We start from the raw sequence: 24266 nt of genomic DNA on the forward strand, positions 1-24266 counted from the left end.
TATGGGGGAAAGCCTTATTAGAAAAACTAACCAATAAACTGAAACTGACATGAGGACAAATAGAAGAAGATGCCTTCACCCCGGTATGGCTCCCCTTTATCGCATACACAGCCCAACAAGACAATGACAAAAATCCACCAACAGCATATGAATCAATATGGCTAACCTGATCCAAAACACCCACCCACCCCACTCACACATGAAAACAAAGTTCACAGCCAATCACAAACAACCAACCACACCCTAGGCCAACCCCAACCTCTCTCACCACCAAAGGAACACAAGCGAATAGTAAAGAGAACCTGCACAAGCGACACTGACACAAAACCCCACACATACACTACGTAGAATAGAAGCATCGCCACCCAACCCCACTCAACATGGCCCCCTCCACTTCTTTCCCCCCTTTCACACTAATGTCTCAACAAACGAAACTGATCTGTCGAAAATGTAACTTGAAAAAAGAGACATGGCACATACTTTTGTAAACCAAGAAATCTTTAATAAAAAGAAAACAGAAACCCAATCTCCTGTTTCACCAGCATGTCCCCAACTGATGCCAACAGCCTAATTCAGAATTCTGTACCAAGAAAAACCGTTTCCTGCAAACTGTACAGCTTATACAAGTTTAGACCAATTTGCCTAATTACTTTCCGTTTGTATAAGTTGTTCTGCTTCTGCTTCTCATGAGAAGAGGCAAGAAGTTAATATTCTGGCTTCAGGCATTACCCATTTACTGTTAAACATACAGTTAAGAGTGCAAACTTTTTTTATTTATTTAAACAAAGCAGGAAAGTCACTTCCACACTATACATCTGAAGAACTTTTTTGGGGGGGAGGACAAAGAATCCTGGGAACCATAGTTTACCCTTCATGGTGCTATAGTTCCCAGCACCCTCTCAAGATTCTTTCAGGGAAGACATGTGCATTCAATATGCATAAAATGTGCGACATGGATGGGGCCAAAGACAGCTGTGTGTCTTTGCAAGCCAGATCCTGTGCCCAGTATGGAATTTGGGACTTTTCCTGTCCTTGTGCGCTGTTATGACATACAGACTGCCCTGCTCAAGTGCAATACCACTGAAACAAGTTCGTTACTGCACACAGAGGAAGCCAGATTTGTTGGTAGCGACATCATATCTACTAGCAGCAAACTCATTTTCAAAGTGTGGATTGCTTTGTAGCCAAAACAGCACTATCTATGGAAGGAGGTATCAGCAGCCTGGGTCCATCTCAAGCTTCGCAGAAGTCCAACAAGACTCTGGGGTGGGTGGGTGGACTCTAAGAGAAGCTGCACTTCCTGCTTTGTGCTATGGTCCTCTTTGGCTGGAGATGGGCCTTGCTCACCACCAGGGAGTAGTCCATGTTGAAGTCAGCACTATGGTAGCTCCGTATGACACCAACACAGTTCAGTGGCGATTGCCTGGTGACACTGAAGTCCAGCTGGTGCCAGTGACCTAACCTTGTTGTTGTTTTTTAATAGATATTTATTGAAGTTTCAGAAATTATATAAAGAAAACAAACAAAACACAGACAAAAAAACAAGTATAATTTCGATCCCTTATTTTCTTATACCTTACTTCGCTGACCTCCTCCTCCCTCCCCTTTCTGTATTCCAATTTCAAATTATTTATTCAGCAAGTCCTCTCCCTTAATTTCATTTAGTTTTTTAACCTTTCTTTTCTTTTAACTTAAACATTACTGCTGTAAACCACTTAGCTTCTAAACCATCATCATTCTAACATTCATTAATTTTACAGTGTTTCTCAGCCCTTCCTTCAATTTGTTTTTGATAACCTTATTTTCATTTAGTTTGGTTCATTTAAGAAAATAGGAAGAAAAAGAAGAAAATCCAATTTTACCTTGTCCAAACTTAAGCATCAAACTTATACATCAGTTCTTATTCTTAAAACATTTTTTCTAAGGTCGACCAAAATTCCCTTCCACGAATTTCCCAATTTACATAGCAATAACAAACAAAAAATAAAAAAATAAAAACGAAATACATTATAATTATGAACCCTTTGCATTCCCAAACTCCACCCCCCCTTTCCCGGTTTCAGCCCCCAACAATGTCCATCAGTCTTAATCTACTATCAGCCTGGAGATCTCACGTCCGAGGCTCTTAATAGTCTCTCAGTTCCTCTCTGCCGGTCTTTTTGATGGACCTTGATATTAAACACCAAATCTTGGAGAAGCTCCGGCCCAACAGTGTCCATATTTTTTCCAGCTAGGCCTCCATACTTAAAAGTAGAGCCTATGGGGTGTTCCATTTCTGCCAGTGACCTAACCTTGGATGCCTCCAAGACACTCAGTGTTTTGCCTTGGTAGAGAACAACATGTCCGTGATGTTGTGATATGAGGACAGTCCGAGCATCCTTTGTTCATTCTCGTTCATACTGCCAATACCAAAGTGGCCTATGCAGTTGTCCCATGTGTGATGGTCATCTCCACCTCTGGCATTGATATCTCCCACCAAGAATAGGTGTTCACAGTCTGAGACCTTCCTGATAGCCTGGTCTAGTTACTCATGTCAGAGCACATAGTGGGAATGTAAACATTCAAGATGTTAACTGGACCAGAGGTGGTTGAAGGAAAGCAAACATTCTGAGACTTCAGTTGGTGGTTCTATCGCATACTCATTGCAAAGCTCATGAGCTGGGACCTGAAAAACAATGGAGTATCTTGAAAGAGGCTGGCTGGCTGGGACCACTCCACACTCCAACGTTTTGTTGCAGGCCCCACCTGTTTCTGTGACTGCTCTTTTTAATTTTTATTTTTTTTTTGGTTTTGCAGGAAAGGGTTGTTTGCTGGAATAAAGCTGAAGAAGAAGAAGAAAGGAGAGAAGGGATTAACGATAACAAACAAAGGAGCAGTGGGTAAGACCTACTAGGTCAATAATAGAGCTGGTTGGAATGGAGGACAAGTGTGAGATGATGTCACAGGGCAGTTATTTCAGCTGAGCCTCAGGGACAAGTGATAAAGTGAGTGATAAAATGTGATGTTTGCTTTAGTGAAACATGAACCCTGCCTACTTAGGGTGCTTTCAGCGGGACGTGTCTGGAGGATCCTTGCAGGGCACAAGGGGACGGTGTCGTTCCCCGTGCTGAAATGCCATGAGAGCTGATGCAGAGTAGTTGCTAAGGGACTGGAGCAGTGGCGTAGCATGGGTTGTCAGCACCCGGGGCAAGGCAAGTAATTTGTGCCCCCTAACCTGTGGATTTTAGCAGGGGGCAGAGAGCTGCGAGTGCGAGCGTGCCCCCCCCAGATGTTGCGCCCGGTGCGGCCGGCCCCCCCTGCACCCCCACGCTACGCCACTGGTCTGGAGGATCCTTGCAGGGCACAAGGGGCCGGTGTCGTTCCCCGTGCTGAAATGCCATGAGAGCTGATGCAGAGTAGTTGCTAAGGGACTGAGCTGCACATCAGGACTGCTGCAGAGTCACACCCCAATTGTGAACTCACTAGGCAAGCTGAGCCCTCTCAGCCTCCGTTTCTCCACATCTGCAACCTGGGGGATCATGGCATGAGGTCAAGACTACGCAAATACACCAGTTGTTGTTGTTGTTGTTGTTTAGTTGTTTAGTCCTGTCCGACTCTTCGTGATCCCATGGACCGAGCACGCCAGGCTTCCACTGCCTCCTGCAGTTTGGTCAAACTCATGCTGATAGCTTCGAGAACACTGTCCAACCATCTCGTCCTCTGTTGTCCCCTTCTCCTTGTGCCCTCAATCTTTCCCAACATCAGGGTCGTTTCCAGGGAGTCTTCTCTTCTCATGAGGTGGCCAAATATTGGAGCCTCAGCTTCACAATCTGTCCTTCCAGTGAGCACTCAGGGCTGATTTCCTTAGGAATGGATTCCTTAGGAATATTCTTGCAGTCCATGGGACTCTAAAGAGTCTCCTAAAGCACCATAATTCAAAAGCATCAATTCTTTGGCGATCAGCCTTCTTTATGGTCCAGCTCTCACTTCCATACATCGCTACTGGGAAAACCATAGCTTTAACTATACGGACCTTTGTTGGCAAGGTGGCAGAAACATCACCTTGCCAACAAATACACCGGTACAAAGTCTTAATTGGCTCTGCTGGTGTCCCTGTGGAGCGCCAACCTTGCCACCATTCTACCCATCCTGGTAAGTAGCCGTGACACCTGTTTCAGGATGCCACCTGTTTCACCACATTGGCCACTGCTGTCTGGATCGATCTGAAGTTCATAAAACATCTAGCATCTATTGGATGTTCAGAGCTTCAGGTCATAGGTCTGTTATTGATGGCATACCCTCCAACACAGCGAGGCCCAAATCCACGACACCATCTTCCGGGTCTGAAATCCCATGCAAGACAGACACATGACCTGTGCGAGATTGCAGACCTGGACAAGGCAGTTTTTCGGGCATGGTACCCAAAAATATGTGTTTTGGTGTGCCACACAAGATTGTGGACCCCTTCAAAAAATGTTTTTTTGGGGCAAGATCTTGACCTGAAATTGCACGAGAGCAAGGCCACCCAAAATGGTCACCATGCTCTCATGGGGGGGGGGGGACAGAATGTCCGGGTTTTTCCAGGGCAGATGACAGATATGTGATGGTGCACAAGGGCTGGCTGAGGAATGTGGGATCTGAACAGCAACAAGCAGGGGCTGTGTATCCCTACTGGCAAGCGACTAAATTGAAATGGCCTCGGTTCTGTATACCTGAAGGAGCGTCTCCACCCCCATCGTTCAGCCTGGACACTGAGGTCCAGCGCCAAGGGCCTTCTGGTGGTTCCCTCATTGTGAGAAGCCAGGTTACAGGGAACCAGACAGAGGGCCTTCTTGGTAGTGGCGCCTGCCCTGTGGAACGCCCTCCCATCAGATGTCAAGGAAATAAGCAGCTATCTTATCTTTAAAAGACATCTGAAGGTAGCCCTGTTTAGGGAAGTTTTTTAATATTACTGCTGTTTTGTTTTTAACACTTGATTGGGAGTCGCCCAGGGTGGCTGGGGAAATTCAGCCAGATGGGCGGGGTATAAATAATAAATTATTATTATTATTATAATCTCTAAGTCTGTATCCAATGAAACAGTTGTACTAGCGCAAGAAGTTTTAGCTTCTCACCCTCTTCTTTCTACGCACATCCCACACACCCTCTAAATCTGTTCCTGGGTTTTCCCCAACCCATTTACAGATTTATGGGGTATGCAGTAGGAAAGTCCATAGCAGCACAGCTAAAACTCCTTGGACTAGCAGAACTGTTTTGTTGGGTACCGCCCCAGAGTCTATATTTACAGGTGAATCACTCTCTCTCTCTTTCTTTCTTTCTTTCTTTCTTTCTTTCTTTCTTTCTTTCCCAGGTGAGCCTGATGACACCGATAGCCTTCAACAGGAGTTCCTTACAGGTCAAGATGGGGAAGAGGGCGAGAATATGTATGACGACTCAGCCTCCACCAGTAGCTTTGGTGCCTCAGGGCCTCCCCAGAAGAGGTATTGTGCTGCAGGGTCACAAAATGGCCGCCCAGTCCCTCTGCCCTTGAGGAAGGCACTGCTGCTGTTGACATGGTCAATGACAGAACGCCAGTGTGCTCAAATAGCTTATCTCTTGGTCATTGTACTTATACATAGTCTGATGGGATGTCCTTGTCAGCAAAATGTTGTCGCCACGAGACAGAACTGTCACTAGATGGAAGTTTGGGGTAGGAGAGAATGATGGGAGGAGAACCAGGAGTAGGCCCTGTCAACAAACATGGCATGGAGAATGGGCAGTAATTGTCACAGCCTTTCATAGAAACAAAGAGATCAATGGTCTTGGATGTAGACTTCGCTGTTGTCAGAATAAGGGCAGCTGCTGACTCCAGTGGAAATTGGACCAGTCTTCAAAATCTGTTTTATAGCTAAAGCTGCAGAGTAAATGGAGCGATGTTTCTCTGACAGTATAAAGTGAAGAAATAAAACCATCTGGGTAGCAAGCAAACAGGCCCCTGTACATGCCTAATATTTCCTTTTTTTGTTGAGCTAACCCCAAAATCCCAAAGAGGAGTGGTTGAATCTGTCCATTTCTTTTTCTGTTCCTCATTTTTCTTCAGGTCTCAAATTCAGTACTCCACATTTCCATATCAGTTTGTGATTTCTTTGTTTTTTAAAAGTCCTTGTGAAAACTCACCAGAATCTTACTGCAAATTTCTCCTAACACACACATTTTTAAATGCAATGTCTATTGTGCACATTGTTGCAAAGCAATTCTCCCTAATATCACTTGTTTCTATGCACATTTTACCCAAGTATATGCATTTTTGTACACATGACTTGGCAGGAGAACTGCATTGCAAAATTCAGATTTCAAGGAATGGCTGTGTTTTGTTTTGGAACATGTTTTTAGAAAACTAGATAGATTTGTCTTTAAATGCAAACTCAATCAAATCTCTCTCCATCCCTTTCATGTAGGTGATATTCCACATATGGTAATAATCCCTGTCAGCCAAGATTCAGCACACCACCAACCATAGAGTTTTACAGCAGGGAGATCAGCACACCACCAACCATAGAGTTTTATTGTAGGGAGATCAGCTGGACCAGCAAGGAAGCTTCTTAAGAAAGATAGGGTAGACCAGGCCAGCTGACAATCCTTGGTTTCTGTCCAAGATTCTGGGTTGTCTGTCAAGCTTGCTGACTGTTCTGAGCAAGTGGGTGAGCTGTGGCCTGCCATCAGTAGCTGGTTCTGAGGGTCACTTACGAAATGTTGCATTTCTGTTTTTCTAACGTCATGACCTCAATTTTCACACTAGTTTGTAGGGGTCACCAATGATCTACCTAGGCCAGGGTTTGGGTCTCCAGTTGTTTTTGGACTACAATTCCCACCGTTCTTGGCCGCTGGCCCTGCTAGCTATGGATGATGAGAGTTGTAGTTTAATAAGAGCTGTAGACCCAAGATTGGGAAACCCCAATCTAGGCATTTTGGTGCATTTCTTTTAGTTGAGCTCTGTACCACGGAATTCATATAAATGCAAAATCTAATTGATAACGGTGTCCCAATCTGTATATTAATCTGGGAGATGCAATTTAGCTTAAAAATGCAAACCAGATGAAATCCTTCTCTCTCTCGCTTTTAATTTTTTTATTTTTTTTATTGATATAGCAAGAAAAAAGAAAAAACACAAATACCAAATTACATGCAGGAATAACCATAGACACACAATTTTCTTAACAAACAATAAAACATATATTGGTCTTAACACTAAAGACCCAACCTCCCGTCTATTCCATATTTCCATTTCATATTACTTATTGCCAATAAACACTTTTATCATAATTAAACTTTTTCTTAATATATCTAATTTCTTATATGTACCTTGCAACTATTACTGAAGTTTCTAGAATGCTGCAACAGAATTTAAACTACTATATTTATTTTTCAAATATTCTTTCCCATTTTGAAACAAATTCCTGTTTTGATTTATTCTTTATTTTTTCTGATAGACCATCTAATTTGGCATATTCTGTCAGCTTTTGGATCCAATCTTGTATAGAGGGGATTTCCAGATTAAATCCTTCTCTATCGCTGCCTTTAACAATAACTCATAACGGTATAGGTGCTAGGCTGAATCACATTCTAGTTGTTAAAAGATGGAAAAGGCACAACATCTTAAAGACTGACGCATGTCCTTGTGTTCTGAAATGGAAACAGAGCGAAGGTGGAGTCAAAGGTCCATGAAGGCGAGGTGAAATCACAGAATTATCAGGTAAATTGGGGCAGGGAGGTTGTCCATTCCTATAACAAACAATTGAAGCCTCCCTCAGTAGGAAGCTACAAGCATATGCTTCATTTCATCCTCACAGATTGCCATAACCATCATTGAAGCCCGCCAACTCGTTGGTGAGAACATAGATCCCGTGGTGATTATTGAAATTGGCGATGAAAAGAAGCAGACAACCGTCAAAGAAGGAACCAATTCACCGTTTTACAATGAAGTATGCACTTTTCTCTATCACACAGTACTCTGGGGGTTAGTCATTGCAGTGCCTTCTGGATGCGGTTGAACTCCCAGTTGCCATCATCCCTGAGCACCGGCCATGTTGGATGGGGCTGATGGAAGCTGAAGTTCAAAAACATGTAGAGGGCACCACCTTGGCCACCCTAATGTGCCAAGAACTGGCTTGGTTTTGTGTCTGTAAATGAATAAATAAAGTCAAAGCCAACTCTGCCCCTGCTTTATGGTCTTCCATAAAGAATCCCAAGGACCATAATTTGAGAGTGGCTGAGAATTCTGTGTGCGTGAGAGAGATGTAATATATATTAACTTGAAATTCTGTGCTTTTTTTTCTTCCCACAGTATTTTGTGTTTGACTTTATTGGACCCCAAGTACATCTCTTTGACAAAATTATCAAGATCTCGGTGAGTATATACAACTTTAGTTGGCCAGAAACTAATTAGTTTTTCTGAACCAGGAAGTGTGGAGAACGATGACCAAAGAAGTGATGAGATCAGATTTCTCAATTATATAAAAGAGAGGGGAGACTTGTAGTTGGACAAACAGAAAACTGTTTTGACCATTTTTATACGGATTGTTTTGCTCATGCATTTTTAATATTGCCTTTTCATCTTGTAGGTAAACAATAATTGCAATCATCTATTAAGTCTCTTTTCTGCTTCTTGGTTCCTGCATTTTGCATGGCACCCTTAACACAGCACTTAAGGCCAGGCTGTAAAACTCAGCAGAACTCAGACTATAAGGAAGTATGTCAGATTCTCAGCTAATGTAAAAACCAGGTCTCCTTTGCTGAGACTCGGGGATTTGTCTTGGTTGAGGATCTGATTCTTGATTGCTGCAAGGGAGTGGGGTACTGAGAGGACACATTAACTTGCTGCCTGGATAATAACACTCACTGTGGTGATAATCAAATATTCATTTTAGTTACCGTGCTGTATTGCTTTGCAAATCAAATGTGTCAATGGAATAAAATAGAAAGAATGAGACAAATAGGCACTCCGCGGGAACAAATTGCAGAATGCTTGGCAGAAATCTTTATTCATCTTCAAATCAAATTTGTGATTATATATATATATATATATATATATATATATATATATATATATGCATTAGTCAGGGTTAGCAATGCTTCTGAATACCAGTTGCTGGAAGTCACAAGAACAGAGAGTACTCTTCTGCTCCTGGTCCTTCTTGTGGGTTTCCCACTATAAGAAAATGACTCTGGTCTAGATGGGCCATTAGCTTGATTAGCAGGCTCTTCTGATCACAGAAATGTAGAGTTGGAAGGGACCCTGAGGGTCATCTAGCCCACCCCCTGCCCACAGCTGTCCCTGGTTAACAGCCAGATGCACTGACCCATTGTGCCATTCTTACGTTCAATGTGGGAAGAGGGACAGGGTGAGGTGGGTTGAATTGCACCCTTTCTTGGTCATGCTACAGCAGGGTTTCCCAAACCTGGGTCTCCAGCTGTTGTTGGACTACAACTCCCATCATCCCTAGCTAGCAGGACCAGTGGTCAGGGATGATGGGAATTGTAGTCCCAAAACAGCTGGAGACTCAAGTTTGAGAAACTCTGTGCTAGAGTATGGCAAAGAACCGGAGCCAGAAATTAGTTACAGCATACAAGGTTTTCACTGCCTAGTATTAAAAATGCTAGGCTCCTTCCATTATCGACATGAATAATATTTGATCTCTGTTCTGTAAATGCTTCATGTACCAAGCATATAATCCTTCATGCATCTTCCACCAACAGGTTATGCATAACAAGCTGATAGGGAGCATATTGATCGGCTCCTTTAAAGTAGATCTGGGGACCGTCTACAATGAGCCAGGTAAGATACGCAGTTTCAATCTGGCCCTTCTTTTGTTAATCAGTGATCTTGTTTCCAGTTGTAGCTCAAGGCTGATTCACAGAATCTCTGAGCATATGGTTTCCCATGGGGGGAAGGAACCAAAAATTGGACTACAGGTTGCTCATGGCCAGGGGTCATCAAACCTTTTCAGCAGGAGGCCGGTCCACTGTCCCCCAGACCTTGTGGGGGGCCAGACTATATTTTGGAGAGAGAAAATGAACAAATTCCTATGCCCCACAAATAACCCAGAGATGCATTTTAATTAAAAGGACACATTCTACTCATGTAAAAACACATTGATTCCTGGACAGTCTGCGGTCCAGATTTAGAAGGCGATTGGGTTGGATCCGGCCCCCGGGCCTGAGGTTGCCTACCCATGCTCATGGCAAACAGACTATGTAAGATTGAGGTAGGTAGCTGTGTTGGTCTGACGTAGTTGAAATAAAGAAAAAAAATACTCAGAACAAACTTAGTTGGTCTCTAAGGTGCTACTGGACAATTTTTTAAAAAATTTAGACTATGTAAAAACTTTGCTGTGGGGCTCTCCAGTGTTAGAAATTCCAAATAATTCAGTATACAGTGGTACCTCAGGTTAAAAACTTATTTCGTTCCAGAGGTCCGTTCTTAACCTGAAACTGTTCTTAACCTGAGGCACCACTTTAGCTAATGGGGCCTCCTGCTGCTGCCGCTGTGCCACTGCTGCGCAATTTCTGTTCTCATCCTGAAGCAACGTTCTTAACCCGAGGTACTATTTCTGGGTTAGCGGAGTCTGTAACCTGAAGCGTCTGTAACCTGAGGTACCACTGTATCAGTCTTTGGATGATTCATGGACACATACCTGTTGAAGGAGCCTAGCCAATAGGTGTCTCTTCCATTAGTGGTTGGCAGGAAGGGGGAGCCACCGCACACCTGACCTCCCAGCGGTGGAGTCACTGCCACTTACAGGAGAGAGATGCAGCAGGGATATTGGTGCTGTCCAGGTGTATTGGTTGAGCCAGCAAAATGCTTATGCTGGCGCACCTGCACAGGGACGATGCCCCCCCCCTTCCTCCTGGTAAGTGACAGCAACTACATAGCCAATAGGCATGCAGCGTACATCTGCCCCTCTTTGCTGACCATTACTGGTCTCTTCTTGTTGTTGATATGCCTATCTCCATGTCAAGGGGCTGTCAAGCGAGCCCAGTTCATCCACAGGGCAGGAAAGGATGGGAGGCACGGAATGTGCTTTTCATTAATGGAAAATAACAACACAGCAGAGTCCTCTGGTTCCTCTTAATCCAGCTGTGACGTTGCTGAAAACGACCACTTCCCCCTCTGCCAGCCTTTGACTCTGGATTCCTCCCAAGCAGATGAAGGCTGTGTTGAAGGGTGGGTGGGAGTCCTCTGGGCCTGTTTGGCCCATTGCTCCGCAATGCCCAGGACTCTCCTCGATTGGGGAGTCAGAGGGGGAGGCGAGCCACCAGGACTGGGACTGTTCTGCTGCTGTGTATCAGGACCAACCTCTGACGCCTCTCTTTCTGAGTCTGCGCTCACATTGTGACTCTCAGCCTCTAACCCTCCTTCTCTTGACCCCTCTTGACCACTCAAACCCCCTGCTTCTAGCACCTCCCAGCTCGTCCTTTCCCCAGACTGCTCTTTAGTGTCCCATCACCAGGGTCCAGGATCTAAGTCAGGGGTCAGCAAACTTACCGCGCCTCGGGCCGGTGTCTCCAGCACCGATTGCACAGCAGACCAGAGGGCAGGGGAGCGCGTGCCCATATGCGTGCACACACGCTATTTCCGGCGCACTTCCGGGTCGGAGGAGCACCGGAAATAGCTTGTGTGCATGTGCACAGGCCTCCTCCGACCCGGATATGCACCGGAAATAACGCTTGAGCATGCCCAGATAACGCTTGCACATGTGCACAAGCTATTTCCAGTGCTCCTCCAACCCGGAAGTAGGCCAGTAAGAGCAGGCAGTGCCAGTTGGCAGTGGGGGTCGCTGCAGGCTGGACAAATGAGTCCCTCGGGCCTTATCTGGCCCGTGGGCCTTAGCTTGGGGACCCCTGATCTAAGTCATCATCTTCTGTGCCCTCCTTGGGGGGGGCTCTTGGACGGGGGGCTCCCACCACTGTTCCTCATCCAGCCAATCCCTGACACTCCACCATGGAGGGCACCACAGCTTCTGAAGAAGATGGCGTTTGAACCTTCTGCATGCAAAGCAGATTCTCTACCACTAAGCTATGGCCTTTCCAAAAACTTGTGCTTCACCAGTACCTGATGGGTCTCAATAAGGGTTTATTCTTCATTTGCTCATTTGATGTGCTGCCAAGAAGTCACAATGAAAGGGTTTTGTTTGAAAAAACCCAAAAGCAAAACAGAACCTTGACAGGCAGGTTAAGAACATTTGAATACCATATTTTTCGCTCTATAGGGCGCACCTGACCATAGGGCGCACCTAGTTTTCAGAGGGGGAAATCAAGGAAAAAAATATGATTTCCCCCTCCCCAGCTCTGGGAGCAGTGGACAGGCTGCACGCAGCCTGTGTGCTTCTCCCAGACCTTCTCCCTGCTTTTGCGGGAGGTGGGGGAATTCCCCCATCTCCCACAAAAGCCCACAGGAGGGAGAAGGGACTGACTTGGCCAGTCAGTCCCTTCTCCCTCCTTGGGGAAAAGCCCCCAAGAGCGGTGCGCTCTTTAAAGGCTGCGCGGCTCCTGCGGGCTTTTCTACAAGGAGGGAGAAGGGACTGACGTGGCCAGTCAGTCCCTTCTCCCTCCTGGGGAAAAGCCCACAAGAGTCGCACCGAGCTTTTTCCGCCTGCCTCCCCCTGCATTCGCTCCATAGGACGCACACACATTTTCCCTTGCTTTTTAGGAGGGAAAAAGTGCGTCCTATAGAGAGAAAAATACGGTAAATGAAATACATTTACTTTCCAGAGTGTTGCCAATTTTGTTCACGGAGCGGAAAGAATAGTTATTGCTGGTGATTTGCTGGCGGCTAATGCACATGTCTCCCCCTACCCCTTCCCCAAGAGACAATGATTTCAGAAGCTCTCCTGTGGACCATTCATGCTTGTATGTTTCATTTCCAGGTCATCAGTTTTGTGACAAGTGGGCTGTCCTCACAGACCCTGCGGACATAAGGACAGGAACCAAAGGATATCTGAAGTGCGACATCAGCGTCGCAGGGAAAGGAGACACGCTGCAAGCCACTCAGAAAGCAAGTGATGCAGAAGAACAGATAGAGAAGTACGGCCACAATTTAATTACGATCTTGCCGGCGTTCTGACTCTGACATATATAGATGGCAGTTGCAATGCAAAAGCCTGTGGAATGGCTTCTCTCGACTGGTATCTTACTTAGTCCTGGGCAAAAGAGGCAAACCCTCCATGCCGCAGGGGAGTTATTTATATGCCAAACATGAACTGGCTACGGTCATTCTTTCTCCCTGGGGGACCCTGGCAACTGTGGTTTTTAAATGTAAACCACCTTGGGTGCTTTTGCAGAATGGAAGTGTATGATTGGAATTAAAATGAAATTAGCAATTGCATAAGTGACTTTTAAAAGGTAATTAGCAGGCATGCACCTCATTAGGATCAGAACTACAATGGGGATGGGAATGGCAAAGCCTTCCTTCTCCACTCCCAGAGTCCTGATCTGGATCAGCCCCTTCTATACTTGCTTTTTTAAATTAATAAATCTACATAATTACTTATTGCATGAACAGTATCTTGTCTACTTTGTTCCTAAGTCTGAGCAAACATTTCTTTAAAAAAAAAATCACTTAGCTTTCTTCAGAGAACTGGTCTTTTTTCATTTTCTGCAGGAACCTCTTGATTCCCAAAGGATTTCCATCAGAAAGGCCTTGGGCCAGATTTTACGTGAGAATCTACAAAGCTGAAGGGCTTCCCAAAATGAACTCAAGCATCATGGCCAATGTAACAAAAGCCTTCATGGGCGACAGCAAGGACCTTGTGGATCCATTTGTGGTGGTCACATTTGCAGGTCTAATGGTAAGTGGGTCAACGTGATCACAAATGCAACCTTTTCGTGTTGGTTGGTTGATTAGTTGCCTTGTCACCAGGCAACAGCTGTCAGGATTCTTTGGCAGATGCTGTAACCATTAAAGTGGTATAAAACATCATCATCATCATCATCATCATCATCATATACTTATAACCCACCCATCTCACTAGGTTGCCCTAGCCACCCTGGGCAGCTTCCAACATAATAAAAACGGAAAACATCAAACATCAAGAACCTCCCAATACAGGATTGCTTTCAGATGTCTTCTAAAAGTTATGTCGTTGTTTATCTGTTTGACATCTGATGGGTGGGGAGAGGGGAGTGTTCCCTGTAACTTCCCTGCCTGGTTCCCTGTATCTTCACTTCTCACAGTGAGGGAACCACCAGAAGTCCCTCAGAACTCAGTGTCCAAGCTGAACGACGGGCATGGAGATGTTCCTTAAAGCCGTTTAGGACTTTAAAGGTCAACACCAACACCAACCAATCAGAGTTTGTAACAAAGAGGGCTGGAACATAATCCAGATTGGATTGGGATTCCTTGCAATAGTTAATCCCTTTTGTTTTTATTGTGTTTGCATGGTACAGTATATGACATTGGTATGACATCAGTACACTTAGCTGGCAATCAGTTTTATGACACCAAAATGTATTTTGCTAGCATTGTGCACTGAAGACCAAAGGTGGATTTGTTGTGCTAAGAGCATTTTGATCCCCTTACATAGGCAAACCTTAGGATTCAGTATGACCTTGAATCCATCATGCAGAATACTGACAACCTGGAGACACCCCAGGCCAGGAGTTATGCACCCATCAAGTAATTTAATAATGGGAACATGGAATGTCAGAGTTGGAAGGGATCTTGAAGGTCATCTCATCCAGGAATCTTGCAACTACAGCAACCCTGACAGATGGCTGCCCATCCTCTGCTTAAAACACCTCCAGCGAAGGAGAGCTCATCATTCCCCTAGACAATCTGTTCCACTGTCAAACTGCTCTGAAGGTTTCTTTGAAAAAATGCTTGGCCAGCCTCTGCTTCTGTGCCATTTCCACCCAGATGGTTCTTTACCCACCTTCTCTTTTGCAACAGGCTCTTCACCCATGGCAAAAAACCCCTCCACCGCTGCCCTCCCGTTCTTCACAGCTTGCACAAGAAACATGCATTCTGTCAAGACAAATGCTTGGTTGTCCCCTCTTCATTGCTTCAAGCAGGCAGCCCATGCTTTTAGCGGGTGCTGAATAGAGTAGCAACAAAAGTGCTTGCCTAATGTCCACAGAGGGACGTGGGTGGCGCTGTGGTCTAAACCACAGAGCCTAGGGTTTGCCGATCAGAAAGTTGGCGGTTTGAATCCCCGCGACATTATTATCGAGCTCCCCTTGTCCGGTCCCAGCTCCTGCCCACCTAGCAGTTTGAAAGCATGTCAAGTGCAAGTAGATAAATAGGTACCGCTTCAGCTGCGGATGTTTCACCCCTCCCATTGCAAGAATCTGCTGACAATGTTTCAGAAAGGAGAGGGCGGATTTTGCTCATCGCTTCTCCCACTCCAGCCTCTGGGAGTCTGAGTGTTATCTGTATATAGATAAGGTGACTGCTCAAGCAGCTGTAACACTCATGTAGTCCAGCATCTCCCATTAGTCTTTAGTTAGTTTATGCAGTAGCTGTAGAGAATAAAAGAAGTTATACTTCAGAGCTTTCGTTTGTGTGGTTCATGCTCTGCTGTGCTCCGCTGACTTTTGGAACTGAGTTTGGTCTCACAGCTCTAAGTTGTGAGTCCACAGCACTTAGACCTGCTCCCTGCAGTGGAAGGTCTCTGGAAGTGCTTTCCCAGCTCGCCTGGCCCAGTCGGGGCTGAAGAGGGTGAGCCCAATCGTTGGCACTGGCTCAAAGGCGAAGCTGACACTGCCAGGGAGGTAAACGGCATTTCCGTGCACTACTCTGATTGCACCAGAAGTGGCTTAGTCGTGCTGGCCACATGACCCGGAAGCTGTCTGCGGACAAATGTCGGCTCCCTCGGCCTATAGAGCGAGATGAGCGCTGCAACCCCAGAGTTGTCCGTGACTGGACCTAATGATCAGGGGTAAAGTCCCCTGAAAGAGACACCTTCGCTGTAACCTTCATTGAGCTCTTGGTGGTCGTCCATCAGGGTGTGGTTCCTGGGGGACCCCTGACCATTAGGTCCAGTCATGACCAACTCTGGGGTTGCGGCACTCATCACACTTTATTGGCCGAGGGAGCTTCCGGGTCACGTTGCCAGCATGACTAAGCCGCTTCTGGCGAACCAGAGCAGCGCACGGAAACGCCGTTTATCTTCCCGCCGGAGTGGTACCTATTTATCTACTTGCACTTTGACGTGCTTTCAAACTGCTAGGTTGGCAGGAGCAGGGAGTGAGCAACGGGAGCTCACCCTGTCACGGGGATTCGAACCGCGAGCTTCTGATCGGCAAGCCCTAGGCTCGGTGGTTTAACCCACAGTGCCACCCTCGTCCCTCAATGGTCAGGGGTACCTTTACCTTTAATGTCAACAGGCAGGCCATTGCAGAGTACTGTACAGGCGCTGCCACATCACAAGACAGAGCTCTCACAAATGCAAAATGGGTGTCATGTGGCACTTGTAGCAGTGCCAGTTCCACTGACTGAAGTGGTCGAGGGGGCACATTTGGGGGTAAGGTGATTGCGTGATAATAGCTATGCAAGCAGACACCACCAGCATGTGAGAATCACTCCAATTCTGCAATCCTTAGCACTAACATGCACAGGAACAGAAGAATAGTGCTTCCCCACAGTAATGTCTGAAGGTGATTTTGTGTGCATTAACCCTGTCGATCCCGCAACTAACCTACAACTTTTCATTTTAGGGTCGAACTACGGTGCAGAAGAATTGCGCCGATCCCGTGTGGCACGAGCAGGTCGTCTTCAAGGAGATGTTCCCCCCTCTCTGCCGAAGGGTCAAAATCCAGGTGTGGGATGAAGGGAGCATGAATGACGTAGCCTTAGCCACCCACTTCATAGACTTGAAGAAGATCTCGAATGAACAGGATGGAGATAAAGGTGAAGAACTATGCATAGATTGGTTTTAAAAGGGCAACTCTGGACTGTTTAAAATGTCTGTGTTATAGAGGCATTTCTGGTCCTCTCTCTCTCTCTTGCCCTTTAGGCTGAGCAGAACCCAAGTCTGAGCATCTTTGGAAGGGCAGTAAAGCCTTTCAGAAAGAGCCAGCTTCTGAAGGCCAACTCTTATTTATATCATTTCATTGTCTCGGGAGGTGGTTTGCAGAATAAACACATCCTGTTTTCACCAAAGTTAGGATGTAGGGCTTGTAACAGCACGTGGCAATACAAATCACATTTTGTGGAATAATGACATTTGGATTTGAGGGTTGAAGATAAATCGTTTATAGAAAGTGGCTTTATTGGGTGTTACACTGGTGTGGATGAAGTGAATAATGTTTACGTACAGCTTCTTAACTTTCTCTCTCTGTTTCTTTCTTTTAATTACTTTTCTATTTCTTTTTCTTTATCTCATCCTCCCTCTCTCCCCTCTTCTCTTTCTCTTTTTTGCCTCTGGATTAATGTTTTAGTTTGAACCAAATAAAAAAAGTTTTTCATTTCTCTTTATAAACTCTAATAAATAATAATAATAATAATAATAATACCAAATCACATTTTGTTTGAGGAATCTCTGGAACATTGAGTTGTAAAAAACAAAACAAAAAACCTTGCATAAATGTTTTATTATTCTTTTTGACACTATTGGGGCGCATTTGACGCCAACTATTGAAGAAGAATTAGATCTCCGTGTGTAATTTTAATAGTGAGTAAGTGCAGGAATTTGCCTCTTTGAGCAGCTGGTATACAGATCCCTGCCTTTGACGTTCCTTTGACATTCCTTTGACGTTTGTTGCATATATGTCTTCTTCAGGGTTCTTGCCTACCTTTGGGCCTGCTTGGATCAATCTTTACGGTTCCCCCAGGAACCACAGCCTGATGGACGACCACCAAGAGCTCAATGAAGGTTATGGCGAAGGTGTCTCTTTCAGGGGACGTCTCTTGATCGAGCTCGCAGTGGAGATCCTCTCTGGGGGAGCCCACGAATCAAAGTTTTCAAAGATGATCAAGGAAATAAAGCTACCTTCCAAGGACAAAGACTCCAAAGGCTCAAAAGGATCGGGAAAAGACAAAGACAAAGGAGCTGAAGATGGAAAACCTTCCCCTTCGGATAAAACAAACTCAACAGATGTGGAGGTGGAGCCTTTTGATGTACTGCCTGAGGTAAATTTTCTTAAAAGATGCTCAATTTGAAAAGTGGATCTCATTTACAAGGTTGGCCCATAGGCTGTGGCCCTCCATATGTTATGGGACGCTAACTCCCATCGGTCCCAGCCAGCATGGCCAAGGACTTGGGATTATGGTAGTCCACATCATCTGTAGAACTATGGGTTCCCTACCTTGCTTATGGCCTGTCTGGTTTAGAAACCACAGCGTCTTCCTCACCCCACAGATCCCTGGCCTGTGTAGCTCTATAAAGCATGGGGAGGCAAACTAAGGCCTGTGGGCCAGATCAGGCCCAATTGCCTTCTGGATCCAGCCAATGGATGGTCCGGGAATCGCCGCGTGGATCACCAGTGTGCATGCGTTCTTTTCCTCTCCCTCACACGGTGGCGGCGCCTCCTCCCTCCCTCCTCCTGGCTTCTCCCCACCCTGCCTAGAGGAGGAAGGGGGCTGGGCTTTGTTGGGGCCAGCAGCAGCAGCGCTTGAGTGGCCGCCATTTTAAGCAGCCCATCTCCGGAGTCCTTTCATGTGCCGCTCATTGTCCGGCCGCCACCGCCAGCCCCTGCCGCTCGCAAGACACAGGTAAGCAGCCACTGGGGCTCATGGTGCTCTTGCATCATATTTCCCCCGCCAAAAAAATATAGTCCAGCCCCCCACAAGGTCTGAGGGACAGTGGACTGCCCCCTGCTGAAAAAGTTTGCTGACCCTATAAAGAGTCAGAGGATCTTTCACAGTTCACAGCATTCACACGAAACACAAATTCCCAGAGTGCATTATTTCTTAAAAGGCCAGAGCCCTCTGGTCGAGGACATGTTGTGCAAGGTAGTGAATGGCAAAAGCTGACAGCCACAATCTGAACCGGCCAGAAGTTACCTTTGATAGGCGTTTTCTTATGGTTAACACAAATTCAGCCATCAGAGTGGGCGGTCGATTCAAGACAGCATCAGATTAAACCTGCTCAGAAATTTGACATGACGCAAGATACAGCTCTTCTAAGTTCCTCTTTATTTGAGCCAATGCTTGCCCTCACAGAGAGCTGTATGTGCAATAAATCAAATTTGTTCTTTTTTCTGCCCACTTCTCTCTCTCTCTCTCTCTCTCTCTCTCTCTCTCTCTCTCTCTTTTAACCTGCTACCAGATCCATGAGGAGCAGTTTGAGGAATTCCTTCTCTTTGGGGCCTTTTTTGAAGCTACGATGATCGATAGGAAGGTTGGAGATAAACCAATAAGCTTTGAGGTGTCTGTTGGTAAGTGTGTGTGGGGTGTTCCTTGTGTGATTCTCCACTGTTACCCTTATCTTTAATTTGGAGAAAGGGCTATAAAGTCACCACAAAGCCAAGGGTCCTCCCCTCCCAAAAAAACTTGGTTTATGACCTCCAGGCTGGATGAATGTCTGCTGATTTGAGGGAGAATGTAGGAGGAAAGCTACGATCTTCTTTGTGGAATGAGAGCCCATGATAATAGTGGTCATAAGGTCCTTCTGGATGAAAGCCAGAGTGGAGAGTGTCCACACTGTTTGGATGGCTGAGTTTTGGATCCAAACGACTGGAAATAGATGCATTATCTGGTGTGTGTGGATGTTGTTATTTCTACTCCTTTATTTCTGTGTCAGGTATTATTCTCTCTCCTGTTTAGTTTTAAGCTGCTAAGTTTTAGATTGCTTTATTTATTTGTAGTGTTTGATTCAAAACTTGTATGGGTTGATTTTCTGGGTATGTATTTATTGATATTATTATTTATAATTGTTTATTATATACATGGGGACACGGGTGGCGCTGTGGTCTAAACCACTGAGACTAGGGCTTGCTGCTCAAAAGGTCGGTGGTTCAAATCCCCACGACAGGATGAGCTCCCGTTGTTCGGTCCCAGCTCCTGCCAACCTAGCAGTTTGAAAGCACGTCAAAGTGCAAATGGATAAATAGGTGCTGCGCCGGCGGGAAGGTAAACGGCGTTTCTGTGTGCCAGAAGTGACTTAGTCATGGTGGCCACATGACCCGGAAAAACTGTCTGCGGACAAATGCCGGCTCCCTCGGCCAGTAAAGCGAGATGAGCGCCGCAACCCCAGAGTCGTCTGTGACTGGACTTAACTGTCATGGGTCCTTTACCTTTTTATTATATACATATTTACATATACATGCATACATACATATATATTTGAATTGTTATGCTTAAATTGTTCACTTGATATGTTGTAAACCACTTTGGCCACAGTTTTGTGGGAAAGTGGCATACAAAAAAACAGGAGGTGGTGGTGATATGGTTGAGAATCTACAAGCTGATGTTGCTATCAAACTGCTTTATCTGACTGCGCTTGTGGGCCAGGGGAAAATTATTATTATTATTATTATTATTATTATTATTATTATTATTATTATTATTTAGAGGATCTGGTGTAAACTGGCACCACATCAGCTCAGCTTCTCCTCTTTCAAGCTCTGGGCCAGTATTGCCACGAAGCAGAATAAGGATGTTGGATCTTCAGTGGTGGAAAATACAGATGGGTGTACTAAATTCTGTGAGCAAGAGGGTCATTGAAGTGTAGGTGGGTTCCCACAAGTCACAACACAGCGATAACAGCAAGAACCTGTATTGAACTCCATAACTGGGAAACAGGGGCAAAGCGACTGCTTATATACATTCCTGAAAGCCTGGGCCACTCCCACTCCCAATGTGATTGGCTGTCTAAATCACGACTCAGAGTTCAAGGGCCAATGGCAGAGGCCCAAATCTTGAAATGTTCTGTGATTGGACATCATGTATCGAATCAGATCAGAGGAGCTCAGAATCCTTAGTCCAGATTCAAGCTCAGGCAAACACAGACCACTGAATACACAACAGTCAAATAACTCAGCAACTTTGCCTTGCTGATTTTTGTATCCCAGTCATAATGGACGGATAAAAGCTCTCCTACAGCTATTAGTTTAAATTCATGTTCTCCAACATCAAAGGTAGACTTGCCACTATATTATTCCAGTAGCAAAATTCAAAGTGAACTTAGAGGACCCTGTTCAAGTGAAATCTCTACGGGAATTTTGAGAAAACAAAAAATGATGTCATTTCTAGGGACATTTCAAAGGGCTCCTCCCAGATGACCTATTTATTGAGCTTTCCTCCTGCTTTGCTTGCACAAAGCTTACATGGAGCTTAGATTGTATCCAGTCTTTACTGATCAGTTATTCCCATTTGTTTGCAGGCAGATTATACGACATTGAGTACTTGCCCTAATTTGCTTGCATCGTGTTTATACACCTTTCTGTTAAACATCCATTCGTTCCACACTTTTCAATGCATTTCCTTGTCACTTTCCTAACTGCAAAGATGTCTGATTCTTTTAAAAAGCGGATTTGTTGTGCAGGGATAACAGAGTACTTTGATGCACTGTAAATACGCAAACCTAAATTTTGTGGCACACTTTTGAATCCCTCCTGCAAAATAATGACAGCCTGGAGGCATCCTCAATATTTGGCACATGTTAGGAATCATAGAATTGTAGAGTTGGAAGGTATCCTAAGGTTTATCTAGTCTGACCCCCTGCAATGCAGGGACTCGAACCCATGACCTTCAGATTAAGAGTTTTATGCTCTGTTGACTGAGCTATCCCAGGAAACTAGGTTGCTAATGTACTCTGCTGGGGTGAATTTGGAAGTGCCTTCTCTGGTGAGGCGTATCTGGGAATTCTGAGGAAGATTTTAAAAAATTAAACAGCATAAGTGACATTTCTCAGGGAATTATTTCATTTTGCTCTTTTTTTAGAAATAGTATATGAAGACTGTGAGCATGCAATGTGTTACAAAGCATATTGCCTTTGTCTCACTCTCTTTTGCAAGTCAGAACCCTGAAGAGAAATCAAATACACTTCCTAGTCAGAAAAGGTTTTGCATTTTTTTAAATTGCAGGTGCCATTTCTCAGTCATAAATAGGAAAGTAGGAACATCAAACGCGCTCTGATATCCTGGTTTTCCTCCTAGATCAGGTTGTTCTCAAACTGTAGCACAATAGGCAAACCAAAAAATCTGCTCAACTTTCAGCAGGTTACTTTATTCAATCAATCCATCTTTATTGCTGTCAAAGACCAGACAGCAAAATTAGCAACAGAAACATACGCTTCATCCATATCAAGAGGTGGACGTAATTAGAAATTTCCTATAAACTTATTACATTACAAATATCACTCCTTCAAGTAAAATCTGTGTTCCAAAGTTTAAATTCAGTGCTCATTCATCAGCCATCATTGTCATCGCAGCCTGTCTTGTCCCATTGCCATAAAACCGAATTTCTCTACAGGCCTGGTGATATTCAGATTGTTGTCGGCAAGCAGATATTTAACATAGGTTTCCTGAGCGGCCAGGTACCGTAATTTCCTTAGTAGTGGTTGAATTAGCTCTCTTTGGGTATCGCAATACAACAGGCAGTATAGAAGAACATGTCCAATGGTTTTAATCTCATCAGAGTTGCACAGGCATCATCTCTGTTCAACTGGGATGTCATGATATCTGCCCTCTAATAGTGATTTTATTAGCTTTTGCACCACTATAAGGCTATGGTTTTCCCAGTAGTGCTGTATGGAAGTGAGATCTGGACCATAAAGAAGGCTGATCGCCGAAGAATTGATGCTTTTGAATTAAGGTGCTGGAGGAGACTCTTGAGAGTCCCATGGACTGCAAGAAGATCAAACATATCCATTCTTAAGGAAATCAGCCCTGAGTGCTCACTAGAAGGACAGATCCTGAAGCTGAAGCTCCAAGACTTTGGCCACCTCATGAGAAGAGAAGACTCCCTGGAAAAGACCCTGATGTTGGGAAAGATGTTGGCACAAGAAGAAGGGGACAACAGAGGATGAGATGGTTGGACAGTGTTCTCGAAGCTACCAGCATGAGTTTGACCAAACTGTGGGAGGCAGTGGAAGACAGGAGTGCCTGGCGTGCTCTGGTCCATGGGGTCACAAAGAGTCGGACATGACTAAATGACTAAACAACAACCAGCCTTTAAAGGAAGTCTGCAATGAAATATTGGAAGGGAAAAGGGCACCGGAGTCGTGGAAAGAGGTGTACATTACACTTATACCGAAAACAGAGACTGAAAAGACTCAGCTTAAGAACTACCGCCCTATATCACTACTTAATGTGGATTACAAAATCTTTGCAGACATTTTAGCCAAGAGATTGAAAAAAGTGTTGATGGAAGAGATTCATAAAGACCAAGCGGGCTTTCTCCCGGGAAGACATTTGTCTGACAATTAGAAGAATATAATTGATATTTTGGAAAAACTAGAAGTGAACATAAATACTAAAGCAGTTTTGATATTTGTGGATGCGGAGAAAGCCTTTGATAATATTTCTTGGAGTTTTAGGAAGAAGAACCTACAGGGGATGGGGGTAGGCCAAGGCTTTGAAAACGGTATAAGTGCAATTTATTCAGAACAAAAGGCTAAACTAATTGTAAATAATGTAGTGACGGAAGAATTTAAGATAGAAAAAGGGACACGACAAGGCTGCCCAATTTCCCCATTGCTTTTTATATCGGTCCTGGAGGTTTTGTTGAATATGGTTAGAAGGGACCAGTTGGTTAAAGGTATACAAGTTGGAGCTAAACAGTACAAATTGAGAGCATTTGCGGATGACTTAGTATTGACATTACAGGAGCCAGAATCTAGTACTAAAAGGGTTTTAGAACTGATTCAAGAATTTGGTCAGGTTGCAGGATTTAAATTGAATAAGTTAAAAACTAAGGTTTTAGAGAAAAATGTAACACCGATCGAGAGAGAGAGGTTTCAGAATGAGACAGGTTTGACAGTGGTTAAGAAAGTGAAATACCTGGGGATTAATATGACACCAAAAAATGGGAATTTATTTAAAGACAACTATGAAAAATGCTGGGCCGAAGTGAAAAAAGATTTAGAAATTTGGTCAAACTTGAAGCTTTCACTGCTGGGTCGTATTGCTGCGATAAAAATTAATGTATTGCCTAGAATGCTGTTTTTGTTTCAAATATTGCAAATTGTGGACAAAATGGATTGCTTCAAGAAGTGGCAGAGAGATATTTCTAGATTTGTCTGGCAGGGCAAGAAGCCCAGAATAAAATTTAATATATTAACTGATGCAAAGGAAAGGGGTGGATTTGCCCTGCCAGACTTTAAACTTTATTATGAATCAGCAACTTTTTGCTTTTTGAAAGAATGGCT

At 44.6% G+C, this 24266-nt stretch overlaps 1 protein-coding gene across 2 annotated transcripts in view; it reads left to right on the top strand.

Annotated features, from left to right (window-relative positions):
- Nucleotides 1-24266, top strand: part of FER1L6 (fer-1 like family member 6) — a 114092-nt gene that overhangs the window by 21408 nt on the left and 68418 nt on the right. For both annotated transcript variants that reach the window (XM_081204298.1, XM_081204297.1), the window contains exons 2-12: nt 2797-2879; nt 5330-5459; nt 7657-7711; nt 7809-7940; nt 8303-8365; nt 9715-9793; nt 12885-13041; nt 13619-13805; nt 16672-16864; nt 17736-18085; nt 19224-19332. In XM_081204298.1, coding sequence (XP_081060424.1) covers nt 2797-2879; nt 5330-5459; nt 7657-7711; nt 7809-7940; nt 8303-8365; nt 9715-9793; nt 12885-13041; nt 13619-13805; nt 16672-16864; nt 17736-18085; nt 19224-19332 — 1538 coding nt within the window. The remainder of the gene's footprint in view (nt 1-2796; nt 2880-5329; nt 5460-7656; nt 7712-7808; nt 7941-8302; nt 8366-9714; nt 9794-12884; nt 13042-13618; nt 13806-16671; nt 16865-17735; nt 18086-19223; nt 19333-24266) is intronic.

This window comes from Podarcis bocagei (genome assembly GCF_964188305.1).
Source record: "Podarcis bocagei genome assembly, chromosome: 8".
Taxonomy (NCBI): Eukaryota; Metazoa; Chordata; class Lepidosauria; order Squamata; family Lacertidae; genus Podarcis; species Podarcis bocagei.